This window comes from Tamandua tetradactyla, chromosome X (genome assembly GCF_023851605.1).
Source record: "Tamandua tetradactyla isolate mTamTet1 chromosome X, mTamTet1.pri, whole genome shotgun sequence".
Lineage (NCBI taxonomy): Eukaryota > Metazoa > Chordata > Mammalia > Pilosa > Myrmecophagidae > Tamandua > Tamandua tetradactyla.
In genome coordinates, this window is record NC_135353.1 from 25,293,290 (window position 1) to 25,313,254 (window position 19,965).

Consider the following 19,965-nt stretch of genomic DNA (forward strand, 5'->3'; position numbering starts at 1 on the left):
ATATGGCCGTATTCCAAAATATGCTTATTTACTTGCACAGGCAATTGGCTCCTGTGCCACTTTAATATCAAAGTAAATTTCACAGCAAAGAACATAACCACAGTAAAGAAAGTCGTTTATCAAGAAAGTATAATAATACCAAATGTTTATTAAACTATAACAGAGCTTCAACATGCAGGAGACAAACCTAGTAAGTATGACAAAAACTAGTAAGAACGAAGGGAGAAACACACAAAGCCACAGTTCCGTGGGAGATTTTAAAACCAATCTCTTGACAATCAATTGAACAAGCAGAAATTCAGCACTGATGCAAAAGATTTTAATAACACTATCAACCACTTTAATAACACAAATGACCAAACTGACATTTAAACAACATGTCACCAAACAAGAGCAGAATGTATATTCTTTTCTACTGCACATGACATATTTATAACATAGACCATATGTTTTTGGGCCATAAAAAATATTGACTTTGTTATAGTAGTGAGCTATGTTACTAAACATTTTCAAATTTTTGATTTCAGGAATTTATTTTATCTAATATTACTATAACTACCCATAGTTTTTTGGGTTTTTTTTAAACCTTTTTTGGTCTTGTAAATATAACATATATATACAAAGAAAAGAAAGAAAAAGGCAATAATTTTCAAAGCATACTTCACAAGCAGCTACAGAACAGTTCACTGAGTTTGTCATGGGCTACCACGCCCTCATCTCAGATTATTCCTTCTAGATGCTCCAAAACACTGGCAGCTTTATCAGAGTCACAACAATGGAATTATACAATATCTGTCCCTTTTTACTTGATAGTCTGAGAATGCACACAGTTTTGATAGTTAATCAAATGATATTTAAGATAGCGTTAAATTTTTAGAATTTAAGAAATTCTGATATCTGTATCTACAGATTTTTTTCCTTCCTTGCTTTAATTTTAAATTGGTTTATGAAACATATGTACAAACAGGCTTTACGATGATTACTTAGATTTTTTTTAAATATGTGAATAAGCTAAGATATCCATTTTATGTGGTTAAGATTTTCATACATTAATTGTAAAAATATTTGTATCTTCATATTTTCCCAAAATCAGGAAAATATTTAGTAATGGAGGTCTTACTATAGCAATGAGATCATGTGTAAGAACTTTCTACTTGATATTTTGAGAACATTCACAGTTTTGACAACTGGTCAAATGGTATCTAAGTTAGTGTTTAATATTTAGAATTTACGAACTTTGTTATCAGAATTTGTACATTTTTTCCTTGTTGCCTTAATTTTAAATTGGTTTATGAAACTTACTGCACAAACACAGGTTTTACAATGATTATACAGATACTTAATTTAAATATGCCTATGGCTAAGATACGCTAACTAATATATCCATTTTTGGTGGTTTTAAGTGTATTGTTTATTTTTTTAAATAAAAGACATTTTTGAAAAGAAATATATTGACACACATACAAAGTATGTTTTCTAATCACCATGGAATTAAACTAGAAGTTATTTTAAAAATCTAAAAGCATACCAATTATTTGAAAACTAATAGATTTCAAATTAGCCTATGAGTCAAAGTTGAAATTGAGAAAACATTCTGAACTGAATGAAAATGAAAACCCAATAGATCACATGGAGTATGTATCTTAAGCAGTGCTCATAGGAAAATTCATACTCCCAAATGCCTACATTAGAAAAGGTCTCAAACCAAAAGCTTATGCTTAAACTTAAAGAAACAAGGACAAAATTAAACCCAAAATAAACATAAGTACAATATAAAGACAAGAGAGGTAATAAATAAAATAGGAGATAAATAAAACAAATTAAACTAGAAGCAGGTTCCCCCAGTAGATCAAGAAAATGAAAACCTCCAACATGGCTAATAAGGAAAATAACAACAGAACACATAAATTACCAGTACAGGGAATGCTTAGAAAAGCACAATATTACAGATCTTATAGACAATAAAAAGTGAAGGGGTTATTATGAGCAACTTCTTCCCAATACATGTGACTAGAGGGAGAGGATAAATTCTTTGAAAGATATAAACTACCAACACTGAGTTAATTAGAAACTGTTAACCTGAATAGGCATATCTTTGAAAATAAAGTGACCATTTCATTGAAATTGTATCCATACACTCAATGGGCTTCATAGCTTAACTATGATAGTGTTAAGCTCTGTCATTACGCTGGCTGGATGCAAGCTTATGAAACAGATGCATTAGAGTCTAACGCCAGTGATAACACATTGAACCATAAAAACTAAACTTTAAAGGAAGAAATACTACCAATTACATAAAAGGTCTTCAATAAAATTGAAAAGGAGTTACCAATTAATTCTATGAGGCATATTAGGTAATTATCATGCTGATAAAAAATCAGACAAAGATAATACAAGAAAAGGAAACTATTTATTGGTTTGGCTTCATGTATACAGACACAATAATTAATAACAGAATTTTAGAAAATTGATACCAAGTGAGTATATTAAAATCAATTGGACTTAAACCTGGAAATACAAGGATGATTCAATATTCGAAAAATAATGGAGCAATGAGCTCTAATACTAGCTCCCTCAGAAGCTTTAACAGCGAGCAAAAACTGGCAGAAACATCTTTCTCAAAGCTCCAGAAAATAGCTAAAGGACTGCACTTGCAGGGCAACTGACAAACAAGAAAATGTCTACCCTGAGGATCTCATGGAACCCTTGCTGTCCCATCCCCTCACCAGTTAGGTCTGAAACTAGTCCATGTACAATGCGAGGGAAGAGAGTAACTCCCGTGCACATACTGGAAGCATAGAAGTTTGAGCCAGTCTGTCTAGTGGCACCCTGAGGAACTAAAGCAGGATACTCACTGCAAGCTTGCTGTTTCAGAACTTGCCCTGCATGTTCAAGGCAACTCACAAAATTCTCCTGGAGAACACTGTAGGAGAACTGTTAAATTGTAGCTTCCTAGGGCAAAGGTTTGCTGGTTGAGGGACATACAATGCAGCCCTTAGGACCATAAGGAAATGGTATTTTCTAGGGAAGAGGGGAAATTCAAATCTATGTAAATAGGGGAACTCCTAGGACTATGTGCACATGCCCAGAACAAGATATATGTGCAGAAAGAAAAGAGACACTTTTACCTTGAACAATTCTCCAAATCCATTATATGGCTAAGCTCTAAAGGGCAGCATTCACTCAAGTCAATCTATAAAGCCCGGGAGAGCTGTTTTCTTATCTTTTTTGTTAGCTCCTAGTATTCAAGGAAAGCTCTGTCATAATAATGACTGGATACACGCTAATGAAACAGATGCCTCAGAGTCTAAATTCCAGTGATAACACATTAAAATATCAAAATTACCAGATTTCAACAAAAGATTACAAAACATACAAAGAAGCAGGAAGTGATGGCCCAGGCAACCGAGTCAATTAAAGCATTACAAACCATCAACAAAGCGGAACAAACTTAGGACATACCAGATAAAGACTTTAAAAAAATGGTACTAAATATGCTCAAATGACTAAAGGAAAAAATGACAAAGAATTAAAGGATATTAATAAAATGATAATAGAAGGATAAAGAGAAAATATCAGTAAGACAGAAATTATGAAAAGGTGCCAAACAGAGCTGAAGACTAGAGTAACAGAAATTTTTAAAAAATCCCCTAAAGTGGTTCAACAGTTTGGAAAAGAGGAAATAAAGCTGACTCTATTCATAGATGACATCATTGTCTGCACAGCAAAACCTAAATAATGTTACAAAAAGCTAATAGAATTATTAAGTAAGTTTAGCAATGATATAGGATATAGAATAAATATACTAGAATATGTCTTATTATATATGAGCAATACACAAAAAGTTGAAAAAATTCAATAACAGTATCATCTAAAACAGCACAAAAAACTTGAAATGTATAGTAAATCTAACAAAACATGTAATAACTAAATGTTGAAATCTATAAAGTGCTGATAAAAACAAATCAAATATTAATTAGTTAGATGTAGATGAATACCATGAGTGGAACACTTGCTATGTTTAAGATGTTAGTCCTCTTCATTACAATCAGGAAAAAAGAAAAGAAAAAAAGAAACAGTATCCAATTGGAAAGGATGAAGGAAAACACTATTTGTTCCTAATTGACATGTTGTTTATCTAGAAAATCTTAAGGAATATTCAAATCCACCATTATAAGTAATAACATAAGTTCAGCAAGGTTGGAGGATACAAGATCATTACAGTAAAGATTGTATCTCTATATGCTAGCAACAAATAGTCAGACATTGAAATAAAATAAAAATACCATTTACAATAGAATCAAAAATTTGAAATGCATGGGAATAAATTTGACAAAAGATGTATAAGACCCAAATATTGAAAACTAAAAGATATTTTTAAAGAAATTAAAGAAAACCAAAATAAATGACAGCTATACTGTGCTGGTTTGAAAGGATGTAAGCCCCCTAGAAAAGCCATGTTTTAATCAAAGTCCCATTTCATAAAAGTAGAATAATTCCTGTTCAATACTGTATGTTTGAAACTGTGATTGGATCGTCTCCCTGGATGATGTGATTTAGTCAAGAGTGGTTGTTAAACTGGATTAGGTGATGACATGTTTCCACCCATTTGGGTAGGTCTTGATTGGTTTACTGGAGTCCTATAAAAGAGGAAACATTTTGGAGAAAGAGATTCAAGGACAGCAGAGCAGAATAACATAACCACGAGAAGCAGAGTCCACCAGCCAGTGACCTATGGAGATGAAGAAAGAAAATGCCTCCTGGGGAGCTTCATGAAACCAGAAGCCAGGAGAGAAAGCTAGCAGATGACTCTGTTTGCCATGTGCCTTTTCAGCTGAGAGAGAAGCCCTGACTGTGTTCACCATGTGCCTTCTCACTTGAGAGAGAAACCCTGAACTTCATTGGCCTTCTTGAACCAAGGTATCTTTCCCTGGATGCCTTTGACTGGACATTTCTATAGACTTGCTTTAATTGGGACATTTTCTCAGCCTTAGAACTGTAAACTAGCAATTTATTAAATTTCCCTTTTTAAAAGCCACTCTGTTTCTGGTATATTGCATTCTGGCAGCTAGCAAACTGGAACATATACTATGCCCATGGATCAGAAGACTCAATATTATTAATAAAACCGTTCTTCTTTAACTGAATTACAGATTCAAACCAGTCTATTTGGAGAAATAGAAAAGTGTATTTGGATATTCATGTTGAAATGCAAAAGACCTACCTAGTATTTCCAAATCTAATTTGAAACGGAGGAAGGAAGTTGGAGAACTAAAACCACCTGCTTTCAAGTTGTTATTATAAAGTTATCACATTCTTTCCGATTACTGGAACTCAAAAAGAGTATGATATTTGCATAAAGACAGAAAAATAGATCAATGTGACAGAATAAACTACAGACCCACATATGAATGGTTAACTGATTTTTTTTTACAAAGGTGCACTGGTGATTCTGTTGAGAAATAAGTCTTTCCAACAATGGTACTGGAAACATTGGAATTTGTATGCAAACAAATGAACTTTAATCTATAACCCTTACCACATGCAAAAATTTAAAATGGGTCACAGACTTAAGTATAAATCTGAAAACTATAAAATTTTTAGAAGAAAACACAGGAAAGAATCTTTGTCACTTTGGAAAAGGCAATGGCTTTGTGGATATGACACCGAAAACATGATCCATAAAAGAAAAAATAAATTGGTCAGCAAAATTACAAACTTCTCCCTGTGTTTCAATTGTTCAAATGAGCTATACAAATAGGTTGAATTAGATTATGCACTACAGAAAATTTCAGTTTTCAAACACAGGGAGCACAAAATAAGAAAGAAGTCCTTTAATCCTGTATAGATTATTGCAATGCCTGGAAACATCCTAGAGTATATTAAGCAGATAATCAAAAAGCATTGGCAAAGTTCCCTGAGGGATGGGAGAAAGAATATGGAACTATTAAACCTTGCTATAAGGGAATCCCCTGATAGTTGTGTCAAACTTTAGGGACACCCAAATCAATAGGCCATGCCCTTGATCATGAGGCTTAACTCTTGTGAAGCTTATGTAGGTAGTGGAGAAGGGCAGGCTACCTATAGGCATGCCTAAGAGTTATTTCTGGAGGACCTCTTTTGTTGATCAATTGTGGCCTCAGCCTGTCTAAGCCCAACTTTGCAAGTGAAATCATTGCCTTCCCACCTACGTAGGACATAACACCCAGGAGTGAAAGTCTCCCTGACTACGTGGGAGAGGACTCCTAGGGATTAATCCAGACCTGCCATTGTGGGATCAACAATTCCATCCTGACCAAAAGGGGGAAAAGAATTATAATTAATAAAGTATCAGTGGCAGAGAGAGTTCAAATAGAGTCAAGAGGCTACTCTGGAGGTTGCTCTTATACAAGCTTCAGTTAGACCTTGTTAACTATCATAACATGACAACCCCCCTACCAGAACCATTCCAGCCAATTCTAAAGAACATCTAGGGCAATATATAAGAGTCTACAAGGGTTCCATGCACTAGAGTAACTTTCCAGAAACCTACAACCTCCAGATGGGTCCCTGGTCCAGATGAGTCCTGAAACCTAGCTCAGCCTCTCTAGAACATCAGATAGTTCTATCTCCCTACCCCACATTAGTGGCAGACCCTTCCCATGTGAGAAATTTAGAATTGCCATAGCCCCAACACCGCAAAAGAGAGGGATGGAAAGATCAAAGGTGATGGTGGAGTTACACAGAGAAGACAGGATTTAACAAATGAATATCAATGCTGAATTATTAAACTGATATCTCTTTTAGAGCAGCTAGAAGTAAAAACCTGAAATTGTGAAACTGTAACCCATGTCAAAGTCTGAAATATGTTCTACAACTAATTGTGGTGCTGTGCTTGGAAATTTATAACTTTTTGTGTATACATGTTACTTTTCACAAAAAAAGAATGAAAAAAGTCAATTTGATGATAAAAAAAAATTTAAGCCCTCTAGCCTCCTATATTCTGGAGCAGCTAAAAGGAAAAATATGACAGGATCATATGGCAGCCCATGACAAACTCTGGGATCTGTCCTGTAACTACTTGTTGAAGAGTGCTTTGAAACCTATTACTTTTTAATTTCTTTGCTTTATGTATATGTTATATTACACAAGAACAAGTTAAAACTCAAAAAACAAATTATGAACTTCTGCTCTTCAGAAGAGACTTAAAGACAAATCACATACTGGAAGAAAATATTTGAAAATCACATATCTGAAAGAGGACTTTGACTGAGAACTCAAAAACAGCACCCAAAACTAGATAAGAAAAACTCAATTAAAAATGGGCAAGATTTGAAGTTATTGCATGAAATCAAAGATAAATGGATGGCAAATGAGCACATGAAAAATGTGTAACATAGCTCATCATTAGAAAAATGCAAATTACAACCATTACAAGATACCAGTATGCATATATCAGAATATATGGCAAGAATGTGAAGCAATTGGGACTCTCATATACTGCTGGCAGGAAGGTACAAACACTTTGTAAAACTAGTTGGCAGTTTCTTAACAAGTTAAAACATACACCTATTGTGGGAGATTGAATCATGTCCCCAACAAAGACATATTCAAGTCCTAACCCCTATTCCAGTGAGTGTGAATGCATTTGTACATGGGGACTGATCTTCAAGTTCTAATTCCTGGTCCTGTGGGTGTTGACTCATTTGTAAACAGGATTGTTGAAGATCCTATGTATATGGGAACAAATTGAATCAGGATGGGCCTTCATCAGGGATGACTGGAGTCTTATAAGCAAAGGAAATTTGGACACAGAGTATAAGCCACTGTAGGAGACAGAAAGAAAGATCACCATATGACAGAGGCACAGACTGACTACTAGAAAGCCACCACCAAAAAGAACACTACAACCTTCAGAGAAGTCATCGCCTGCCAATATCTTGATTTGGAACTTCTTCCCTCCAAACTAAGCAATAATTCCTGTTGTTTAAGCCAACCAGTTAATGGGTATTTTCTTATAGCAGCATTGGCTCCTACCACATGACCTGGGTATTCATCTCTTATGAAAAAATATTACTTGAATATTGATAGCTGGTTTATTTGTAAGAAGCACAAACTCGAAACAATACAAATGTCCATTGTCAAGTGAATGAAAAATTATAGTATACACATAAAGTGAAATATTCATCAAAAGAAGAGAAATGAATTATTGAAACAGACAATATCATGGATGAGTCTTAAAATAAACATGCCGGGGTACATGGGTTGTTCAGTGACAGAATTCTCACCTGCCATGTGGGAGACTGGGGTTCGAGTCCCAGCCCATGCATTCAAAACAAACAAACAAAAAAAGACATTCAACAAATGGTGCTGCGATAACTGGATATTCACATGGAAAAAGAATGAAATGTGACCCTCACCACACAGCATACAAAAAGAAAATATTTATGCTTTGTAAAAGTAACAAGACAAAAAAGAAATATGTATTTTATGATTTCATTTATATGAAACTCTAGAGAAAGGAAACTATTCCATAGTGACAAAAAGTACATCAGTGGTTATCTGGGAAAGAGTAAGGGAGGCAAGCAGAAGCAGGAAGGGTGGATTGATTACAACGGTGTATAAGGAATGTTTCAGGGGTAATGGATAGCTCCATTATCTTAATTCTGGTGATGGTTTTATTGACACACATATATGCCAAAACTTAAATATTTTTACACTTAATTCTATACTTTACGTGTGTGCAGTTTATAGTATGTCAATTATAACTCAAGAAAGCAGTTTACGAAAGAAACAATAAGAAGCCAGAAAACCTGGAGGTGAATTATTAAAATTAAAAACAAACTTCGTGCCTGCCCATGTAAAAAACAAGCAAACAAACTATCCGACAGAGAAAAAGCCACAGAAGCTGAGAGATGAAGCCACAAAAGCCAAAAGCTGGAAGCAACGAACCCAGAAGAGAAGGGAGAGTTCAGCAGACACTGCCAGTTCGCTGTGTGGCAGGAGTCCAGGATCTCCAACAGCTGGTCTTCTGGGGAAAAGAATTCACTTGATAATGCCTTGATTTAGACGTTTTCAAATCCTCAGAACTGATATGTCAATTTATGTGAAGAAAATGCCGTTTAAATTACATGAAAGCTATGGCAATCCTTTAAAAGTTGTTACCAAGCCTCCATATGAAATTACTGAAACGGGATGGGGTGAATTCAAAATAATCCTCAAAATATTTTTCATTGACCCTAATGAAAGATCTGTAACCTTGTATCATTTATTAAAGCTATTTCTAATCAGACACTAATGCAATGGTGGATTAAAAAAAAAACAGTGGTTTCAGAGTTCTATGATGAAATGATATTTCAAGATCCAACAGCAATGATGCCACAATTATTAACATTTTGTCAGCTAACATTAGGAGCCTATAAGCATGAAACAGAATTTGCAGAACTTGAAAACTAGAGAAAAATTAGAAGCTGTTAAGAAAAAAAATAAGCTTTGAAATTGCAGAGCTTAAAAGATTAAAAGTGAATCTTGAAACTATAAATTGTTTAAAAAATGAAATCAGAAAACTTGAAGAGGATGATCAGACCAAAAAAGATATAAACTGCTCTGAAAAGAACTTGGTAGAAAGGTAAACCAAAAATAAAGTGGACTTTAATGGTTAAATGGACTTAATGCAAATGGTACTATGTTTTTTTAGAAGGACCATATATATAGTTGTTGACCATTTCTCAGATATGGGTCAAAGTATTTGTACTATTCATGAAATCTACGTGCATGATAAGAATGAACACTATATAGGCATTTTACCAACCCATTTTAGGGTAATTCTACGTTAAGCACAATTTTTAACAATTTTATTGCATTAATACTTAGCTTATCCTATCAACTTCTGCCTCTGGTCACATTGCCTTCTCTCCTTATTTCTGTCTCAAATCTACTTGTGCCTCTCTCTTTATAAAGAGACATGAAATTGGATTTAGGGTTGTTTTAGTTTTCTGAGGTGCTGAAAGCAGCCATAAAATGGCTTGGTTTTTAACAATGGGAATTTATTAGCTTATAAGCTTACAGTTTTGAGGATGTGAAAATGTCCAAATCAAGGCATGATCAAGCCAATGCTGTCTTCCTGAAAACTGGCTGCCAGTGATCTTGGACCCCTCTGTCACATGGGGAGGCACATGGTGGCATCTGCTGGTCTCTCCCTTCTCTTCTAGGTTTTGATGCTTTCAGTTTCTTGCTTCTGTGGCTTTCTCTCTCTCTGACTAAATTTCATTCTCGTAAAGGACTCCAGTAAAAGGATTAAGACTCACCCTAGAACATGCCTTAACTAAGAAGCAACCTCATGAAAACCTACTTACAATAAATTCATGCTCACAGGAATGGATTGGCTTTAAGACCACGATTTTCTAGGTACGTATAGTTCCAGACCACTACAAGGGTCTACCAGACAAGCCAGGATAATCTGCCATCTCAAGATCCTTAACTTAACCATATCTGCAAAGACCCTTTTGTGCCATACTTTACAGGTTTCAGATATTAGGAAGTTGATATCTTTTGATGAGCAATCTTTCAGCCTACCAAAGTCAATTTCTCAAACTTTTGAAAATGTAATCATGTCCCAACTTTTTATCCAAGTGAAATAAAAGCATGTTTTAAAAAAAAAACTGTAAATGAGTTTTTACAGTGGCTTGTGAGTATAAAAACTGAAAACAAAGCAAATGGACTTTAAATGATGAATATATTAAACAGACTGTTGTACATCCAAACAATGGAATACTACTAAACAATAAAAAGAAATAAACTATGGATACACACAACAGCATGGATGAATTTCAGAGGCATTATGCTAAGTGAAAGAAGCTAGACTCAATTTTATAAAATGTATGATCTTTATATGACTTCTGAAAATGTCAAACTATACAAGAAAGCAGTGGCTGTCAGGGGCTTGGGGTAGGAAAAAGAGTTGCATCCAAACAGGAACAAAGGAAACTTTTTTTTTTTTTTACATGTGCAGGCACTGGGAAACGAACCCGGGTCCTCGGGCATGGCAGGCAAGCATTCTTACCTGCTGAGCCACCGTGGCCTACCTGCAAAGGAAACTTTGTGAAATGATAGGATAGTTCTATATCTTGGCTGTGGTGGTGGTTATATGACTATATGTATTTGTTAAATACATTCTTCAAAATTTCAGCCCTCCACACAGAAAAGTGAGGAGAATTTTGATGTAGGTAAATAATACCTTAATTTAAAAGCTGGAAAATTAAAAGAAATGACAATAATAAAAACAAGAACAAACACACAAAGGATATCACAAATAAGTCTTACCTGGCCTTTGGTACTTGACATTAACCCTAGTGGAATAAGACATTCCGGCTCACAAGCTTGCCCAGCTTCATCCACAAACACATGTGTAAAATGTCCAGTTCTAAAATCAAATATTTTATAATTTAATTTTGGGGGAAGCATTAAGTTGTTAAAATATCTTAGGCCATCAATGTGTTTTTACACCTTAGTTGACCATTTTGACATTTTTTCCAAAGAAGTAGGGATCACCAACGTAGGATCACAATCAAGATAGAAGAGTATATTGATTAGTAAAATGAACTTTTGTTGTTGCCTTTTTAAATAATAATAGCCAACTTACCTGGGTTGTTATGAGGAGTAAATGATTCATATTATTTGATAGCTCAGAACAGTAACTGGTAAATTATTCGTGACGTATAATGAACACGTATAAGTGTTCATTAAAGAGATACTCAAAAGAGAAAAGGGGTGAGAATAATTACATTAAATGCCTACTATATGAAAGTCACAATGTTACAAAGTTCATATTTCATACTTTTCACTTATTACTTCTATATGTGATTCCTGGTGATGATAAGTAAACAAGTGCTGGAGTCAGAATGGGCTTGAACCTTGGCTTCCCCAACTTACTAGCTATATTTCCCTTGGTGGGATACTTAACCACTTTATACTTCAGTTTGCACATCTGTAATATGGGTGTAAAAATATTATCTCTTCCTTTATAAGGTATGGGTGAGAATGAAATGAGTTAATAAGCATGAAGCATTTTTAACAGGGCCTGACACACAGCAGCAGTTCAAAAAAATGTTATGATTCTATTGTTTGTTTTATCTTGATCAAGTCTTCAAGTCATGCTATAAGGTATTAACTTAACTTCACTAATAAGTGACAAGAGCCAGACTGGACTCCAAGTCTAACTGACTACAGATTCCCTACACTGGAAATAGCTTCAGTTTTCTCAACTACAAAAAGAAAGACAATTATTGTGATTGCTTTCTCAGGGGATTCAGAGCACCTCAGTCTCTGCACATGTACTGCTCAAGAAACAGAAGTTGTTCAATGTGGTTTCCCAACTCATTTTAAATTGTACTGGGCACTGGTTCATATCTCAAAAATCATGTACAAACTATGGCTCTCAGAACTGCTGACTCCATAAAGGATCCTTTCATATCCCTCCCTAGGAAAGATGATTTCATCACCTATTTGCATTTTCAAGATATTTTCATAATGTGTGTCCTTTGGGAAGCCTCCACAGGTGCTGTACAATATAACATACAATGTGCTTCCCTGTACATACCTGTATCTTCCACAACACAAGAGGATTAGTGTCCCACAGACCACCACAGCACTAGGTACACATGGCATGAAATGGGTTCCTTGTCTGCAAAATTTGACCTTAGGACACCCTGCTTGTTTACTAACCCAGCTCACTTTACAGTGTCTCCCACTAAACTTGAGATGAAATCCACCTTTACTACCAGGCCCTATGTGAGAAGGCTTTTCTCTCCAACCTCACATCAGGACATTCTTTCCCTTACTTACTTTGCTCCAACCACAATGGCCTCCTTTGTGTTCTTTAACATGCCAAGATCTTTCTGACCTCAAGATCTTTGCATACGCTATTCCAGCTACCAGGAAGCTCTTCTCTCTGTCCTTCCTGGTGTGGGGTGCATGTCCTCTTTCAGGTCTCAGCTCAAGCATAACTTCCTTAGAGACAACATCCCTGTCCACATTATACAAGTATCTGTCTCTACTCACCCCAGTTCCTTTTCATCACATGACCCCGGGTGTCTTAGAGCAATTACACATGTAACTACCTTTCTTGTTAATTTATCTGCTAATGGCAACCTTCCTACAAATGTAAGCTTTTAGAGGGCAGAGATCCTTAACTGAATGGTCCATCATTGGTTCTCAGTAACCCAAATAATGTCTAGTACACATTAGAAACCATACAAACATTTTAAATACCTTAATCCTAATTGGTAAAAAAGCCCTGCAGTGTTGCATGTTGTGAGTATTATCTTGAAGCGTGAGGCTTTCCAGAGATCTTCTCCATCTTGGCAATATGGCCAAATGATATCATTAACTGTCTGAAGAGAAAAGTCCATTAATTTTTCAAGTTATTACGCAGGTATTTAAATTGGACAGAATCACACAGCTGGAAGAAATTCTAAAAGAAAATCCTGACCATTTGCCTGTGCTAGATTTTTTTCCCTGAGTAAAAATACTTTACATCTTAAGATAAGCTCATTTCATGTTTTGAGGACTCAATAGAAACAGATATGTTATACAATCCTACAGAGCACTCCCCAACCTATATTTTGAATTCATTTGCTAGATTCCCAAATTTTTTTAGCACTACTACTTATAAGTATCCCTTTGGATACTCAATAAAATAGTACTAAAAAGAGACAGTATTTTGGAATAAAATGAGAGCAGCACATTTAGAATTCCATAAAACTAACAATGACCATAATAGGACTGATAATGCAAAGAAAAAGCATGTAATTAAATATTCATAAATAAACACACCATATTTAATAATAAATTATAGACAAGAGCAAATTATTGGTTATTGATTTTCTTTGGATGACTCACAACCCCCTTGCCCTCTCCCCCACTTAAAAAATTTCATTATATTCTCATATCTCGTGACAGCATATCTCATGAGAACATTCATCTTTGCTGAACACCCTGGTACTCACCTTCTGATATCTACAGGTGGCATTCACTCGGACCATGGTCCCAGGTGTCAGCATCGTGGTCTCATGCAGTCGCAAACATAAGAGGTCTGTTGCACTGTTGGATGGCGCACAGATTAAAATCCGACTTTCAGGCAAAGCAGTATGCACCTTCGTCAAAGACATAAAAAATACCGTCACACATACCACAGAAACACATACCAAGAGGTTTAATATCAATTCATATCACATTCATTTAATTGGTCTCAGTCTAGAGAACAGGGCTTGGTCACAGCAAAGATAACTGGATTTTATAATTTGATTTATTGTATTTTTTCAAATGGGCTTCAATATAAATTGCTTAACCACTGGGAGTCAGGGCAAATGCAAAATGGAAATGATTAATCTGCCTTATCAGAAATCTAAACAGTCAAGAGAATTTGGGAAAGCTCTTTAAGCTCTTCAGAATGATAAACTACTTTTCAATCACAGGAACTATTTCATATTTACTTTGCGCAACCAGCTTTAAACAGTACAGTTCTAGTCTACTAGTAGGTGATCAATAAAGGTTTGCTGATCTGACCCACCAAGTGGAAACAGAATACTAAATACACACCATCCTTATAAATTTCATTGTAAATATAAATGGAATCATCAGAGACTTCTGTAAAACAGTGGCTTTCATTCTGATAAAGATAATATCTTTTCTGCACAAATTTCATGACAAAACCATTGCTTTCTAAGCTCTGTGAAATAAGCATATTAAATTCTACTTATTTGTACAAAAGAAAGATAACTAAATAGTTTGAAATAACTGAAATTTCTCAAGCTCCTTACAACTTTGTGATTCTATAATGGAAACTAACAATTCTTGATGAATTAAACATAATAAATGAATAAAGTACAGAAGTCCAGTTTATTACCAATCATTTTTACAATAGTTAACATAGCCCCATGCCACATAATGCTACACTTAAAATTTCATTCAGAACTACACATTCAGAATTTCGGAAATCCATTATTTCTGATGTCTCACAGCATATTGGCTATCATTACCTGTAAAATAGCTTCTATTAATGTAACTGTCTTTCCAGTTCCAGGAGGGCCAAAAAGGATATAAGGTATTGGTCGGCATTCTCCATTCAGAATCCTTCTAACTGCTAATTTCTGATTTTCATTCAGCAATGGGTTGAAAAATTCCTTATCTCTTGCTTTACAGGTCTGAGTTCTACTCACTACATTCAAATTGGAAAAATAATCTTTCAGTTATAGATAAAAAACTTTTGAGTATCAGTAGAACCTATTATTATTTAAGTAAGATGTTAACTGTGTAGACTACTTTGAAGACTAAAATAAAACCAAAGTCATGCAGCGAAAGTCTCTAGTTTACCAATCATAAAACGGTACAATGAGGCCAACTCCTTTAAGAAGGTATTTGCATCATCATTAAGCACAATCAGGAAAATTAACCTGGTTTTCAGAAAGGGGAAAAGGTAATCTGTGCAATCTATACTTCTGCCTATATATCCAAAAGTCCCTAAAATATTAGAGTAACAGTTTTAAAATACCTATGACAGCTTAAAAGATCCACAAGCTAAGAATGATACATATTAAGAAACATTTTTTAAAAATATCTAACCTAAAATATTTACTCTTTATCAGTATCTAGTAAAGATAAGGTAAATGGCTCTCATTCCGGGTAATACAATTTTCATAGTTAAAAAAAAAGTCCCAATCCTTCTCCTTTCCCCCTAAGAGCATTTCTCCTGGCATCTAGTTTCCAGACAAGAATCATTTTAGTTGCTCTATTGTAAATCCTAACTCTCCAAACACCTCACAAATACATTCCCAAAATTACTTGTGTTTGTAGCAAAGGTCACCAGGACTGGCACGTCCAAGGTGCTGTCACTCCTCTCCTTTGACACATGCTTAGTTTGGCACTTCACTGTTTCTCTATTCTGTTAAAAAAAAATATGGAGAAAAATGCTGAAGGGAAAAAGTACTGAGAAAGACCATCTTTGTGTTCATGCTGACTTAGATTGCAATGTTCTACTTATGGTATTAACATCTCTTTGGTTAGATCTACAGGCCATAGCCTATAATGCCACTATATCATAAAATTTGGCAGAACACTGTAAAAAGGTTTATGTTTCCTTTTTGGAACCCCTTTTAAAAATAAATATAAATACACTAAATATCATTTTTAAGATGTACTGGAACCACAACAAACTATTAAATTTTATTTGACTGAGATATATATTGACTCAGTAAATCTTCCCAATTTTCAAGGATCATGATTAAGGTTAGTGTTCACAACGCTTATCCATTGTGGAGTACGGGATGAAGGCATGGTTCCTTAATGTCACTCTTTCTCTGGAAAGCTTGTGCACCAAATTAAAACCAAAAATTAAAAAAGCCTTTTACATTTGTTTAATGAGTTTTTCTGAAGTATAACTTTTATTTCATGACCTTTTAGTCTATTTTATTTTATGAGAAGTTGGGAAAAGCAAAGCTGAGTGAGAAACGGAATGTTATAGAGTTCCCGCCCCTAGAAAGACATGGCGGCAGGCAGAAAGAGATGGCTCCAGGCTTGGAATACCAGCTGAAGGGAAGCAAGACGACTAAAAATGTCATGTGTAGGAATGAGCAATCAAGGGGGAAGAAGTATCATGCAATAGGCTTTGGGAAACTGTTCTAAGAAAGTTTCCCAGTCATGCAGGTATAACATACAGATGGCCATGTTCTGTATTCTGATTGTGGTGGTGGTGGCATATAAATGAGCTAAAGATGGCCTCTAGTGTAGCGACCCTGTGTTGTTGTTTACTTCTTCATGGCAGCCTGGGCCCATAGGATAAGTCAAAAGCCTTCCAGTGTCAAACTCAAATTCTTATACAACTGTTTTAAAAATAGCTCTAAATAAGCAATTTTCACCCATTTGGAACTGGCCTGCTTTGATTTCCTGGAAAACCCAATAACCACTAATTATAGATAAAATAAAATCTGCCCCAAGCCACTTTGGAGTTTTCTGGCCCAAAGACTCTCCAACGTGCAGACTTAAGACACTATCTAGACATGTAAGTCCTCCTCACTTCTTTTCTCTTATTCCCCTGTGAGTTTTCTCTTGCCCTGCTGCCCCTTCAGGTGGTCTCTTGCCTCAGCCTCTCAAAGGTGGAGAAGAATTTTCCCTCTTTGTAGCCTGTGAGAGCACCACCCGAAATAAATAGCTTGTGTGGTACTACCATCTACTGGTAAGAACTTTTTCTAGATTAGCTCTGAAATCCATGAATTTGAACTCACTACAGGTAGCAAATATACTGATATGTACTTGTTCTAAAATTCATAGAATTGTACACAAAAAGAGAAGAGCAAATTTTACTATGAAGATTTGAAAGAAAAAAAACCCTAGGGAGAGTTTGTAACATAGGTTAAAAAATGAGGCAACATGAAACAAAGGTGGGAGGATAAAAAATGAGACATAAAGTGTTGTAAGGTCTGCTTAGATGCAGAAAAAGCAAGTTAAAATATTTAATAGCTATTCATAATTGAGCATTCTCAGAAAACTAAAGGGTGGGGAACTTCCCTAACGTGATAACCATGATCTCTAAAAAACATACCACTAAAAGCATACTTTATTGTGAATGAAATATTACATACTTTTCTTATTAATTCAAGAACATAACAAGGATGTCCTTTCTCATCATTTCTACTTCAGATGCAGTAAAGGGCCCAAGTAATAAAATAAGGTAAGGAAAAGAAGAAATGGTGTAAAGACAGAAAATAAAGAAGTTAAACTGTAATCCCCAGATGATATGATTGTATTCACAGAAAATCTGATGTGAAATACAACTGTGAGCATTAACAAGGAGGTTGCCAAGACTGTGATGGCTTTGCATATCTGATACTATGCAGACACAAGTTAACACAGAAGTCCTAAGACTGCTATCCTTAAATAGGCCTGCTTGCAAATTTGGCCCGTGGCTGTGTCTGGAAGCTTAGATGTCAGGAGGCTTCCCACCATTCTTTAAATGATAAGTGCTGTTAATGCAATAAGACATCCATGGACAAAAATAAAATGAACTTTTACCAAAACCTCAAATCCTATATATATATTTATATATAAAACAACTCAAAATGGGGGTGCAAGGGTAGTTTAGTGGTAGAATTCTCGCTTGCCATGCGGAAGACCAGGTTCAATTCCCAGTCCAAATCCTGGTCCATGCACTTCCCCTCAAAAAAACAAACAAATAAGCAAAACAAACAAACAAAAATTCAACAAATGGGGTTGCAGTAATGGGATACTCACATGGAAAAATAATGAAATGTGACCCCACCATACAGCATACAAAAAAAAACTAAAAATGAATGACAGATTTAAATATAAAAGTGTAAAACATTTAGTAGGAAACACAGGAGAAAACCATCAGGACTTACAAGAATTCTTAGATCTGACACTAAAAGCATGATCCATTAAAGAAAAATAAATTAGACTTCATCAAAATTAAAATCTATGCTCAGGGAAAGACCTTGTTAAGATGATGAAAAGCTAAGCTACAAACAGGGAACCATTTGCAAGCTATATATATGACTGTGCTGGTTTGAAAGGATGTAAGTACCCTAGAAGAGCCATGTTTTAATCCTAATCCCATTTTGTAAAGGCAGCCACTTCTTCTAATCCCTATACAGCACCATATGTTTGAAACTGTAATTATATCATCTCCCTGGTGATGTGATTTGGTCAAGAGTGGTTGTTAAACTGGATTAGGTGACGACATGTCTCCACCCATTTGGGCAGATCTTGATAAGTTTCTGGAATTCTATAAAAGAGGAAACATTTTGGAGAATGAAAGAGATTCAGAGAGAGCAGAGAATGCTGCAGCACCACGAAGCAGAGTCCACAGCCAGAGACCTTTGGAGATGAAGAAGGAAGATGCCTCCCGGGGAGTTTCATGAAACAGGAAGCCAGAAGAAGCTAGTAGATGACGCCGCATTCACCATGTGCCCTTCCAGCCTAGAGAGAAACTCTGACTGTGTTCACCATGTGCCTTCTCACTTGAGAGAGAAACCCTGAATTTTATCGGCCTTCCTGAACCAAGGTATCTTTCCCTGGATGCCTTTGATTGGACATTTCTATAGACTTGCTTTAACTGGGACATTTTCTCGGCCTTAGAACTGTAAACTAGCAAGTCATTAAATTCCCCTTGTTAAAAGCCACTCTATTTCTGGTATTTTGCATTCTGGTAGCTAGCAAACTAAAACAATGACAAATGACTAATACCTACATATAAAACAAACTCTCAAAATAACAGGAAAAAAAACCAAAAACACAATACAATCAGAAAATGGGTAAGAGACGTAAGAGATATTTCATTAAAGAGGATTTATGTATGGCTAATAAGCACATAAAATGATGTTCAACATCATTATCCACTAAGGAAATGCAAATTAAGTTCATAATAAGGCATCTCTACACACCTCTTTGAACAGTTGAAATAAAAAACAGAGACAATACCAAATGCTAGTCAGGATGAGAAGAAACCGGACCTCTCACACATTGCTGGTGGGAATGTAAAATGTTATACTTACTCTGAAAAACTGTTCTGAAGTTTCTTGAAAAACCTAAACAGACATGTATGAAATTACCCAGCAATCACACTCTTGTGCATTTATCCCAGATAAATAAAAATTTGGGTTTACAAGAGAGCCTCTTTTGTTGCTCAGATGTGGTCCTTCTCTCCAGCCAACACGACGAGCAGTCTCAACACCCTCCCCCTCTCTGCGTGGGACATGACTCCCAGGGGTGTGGACCTTCCTGGCAATGTGGGACAGAGATCCTGGAATGAGCTGAGACTCAGCATCAAGGGACTGAGAAAAACCCTAGAATGAGCTGAGAATTAACATCAAGGGATTGAGAGAAACTTCTTGACCGAAAGGGGGAAGAGTAAAATGAGACAAAGTGTCAATGGCTGAGAGATTCCAAACAGAGTCGAGAGGTTATCCTGGAGGT

The 19,965-nt window shown here is 35.5% G+C and overlaps 1 protein-coding gene and 1 pseudogene across 1 annotated transcript in view; one reads left to right on the forward strand and one right to left on the reverse strand.

Annotated features, from left to right (window-relative positions):
• LOC143671611 (RNA helicase Mov10l1-like) overlaps positions 1-19,965 on the reverse strand; it is a 102,708-nt gene that overhangs the window by 25,917 nt on the left and 56,826 nt on the right. Inside the window, exons 16-20 of the mRNA XM_077146855.1 lie at positions 15,820-15,919; positions 15,018-15,196; positions 13,986-14,132; positions 13,249-13,370; positions 11,302-11,401 (exon numbers count right to left, since the gene is read on the reverse strand). Of these exons, the coding sequence (XP_077002970.1) occupies positions 11,302-11,401; positions 13,249-13,370; positions 13,986-14,132; positions 15,018-15,196; positions 15,820-15,919 (648 nt within the window). The remainder of the gene's footprint in view (positions 1-11,301; positions 11,402-13,248; positions 13,371-13,985; positions 14,133-15,017; positions 15,197-15,819; positions 15,920-19,965) is intronic.
• Positions 9,074-9,611, forward strand: LOC143670904 (YEATS domain-containing protein 4 pseudogene; annotated as a pseudogene).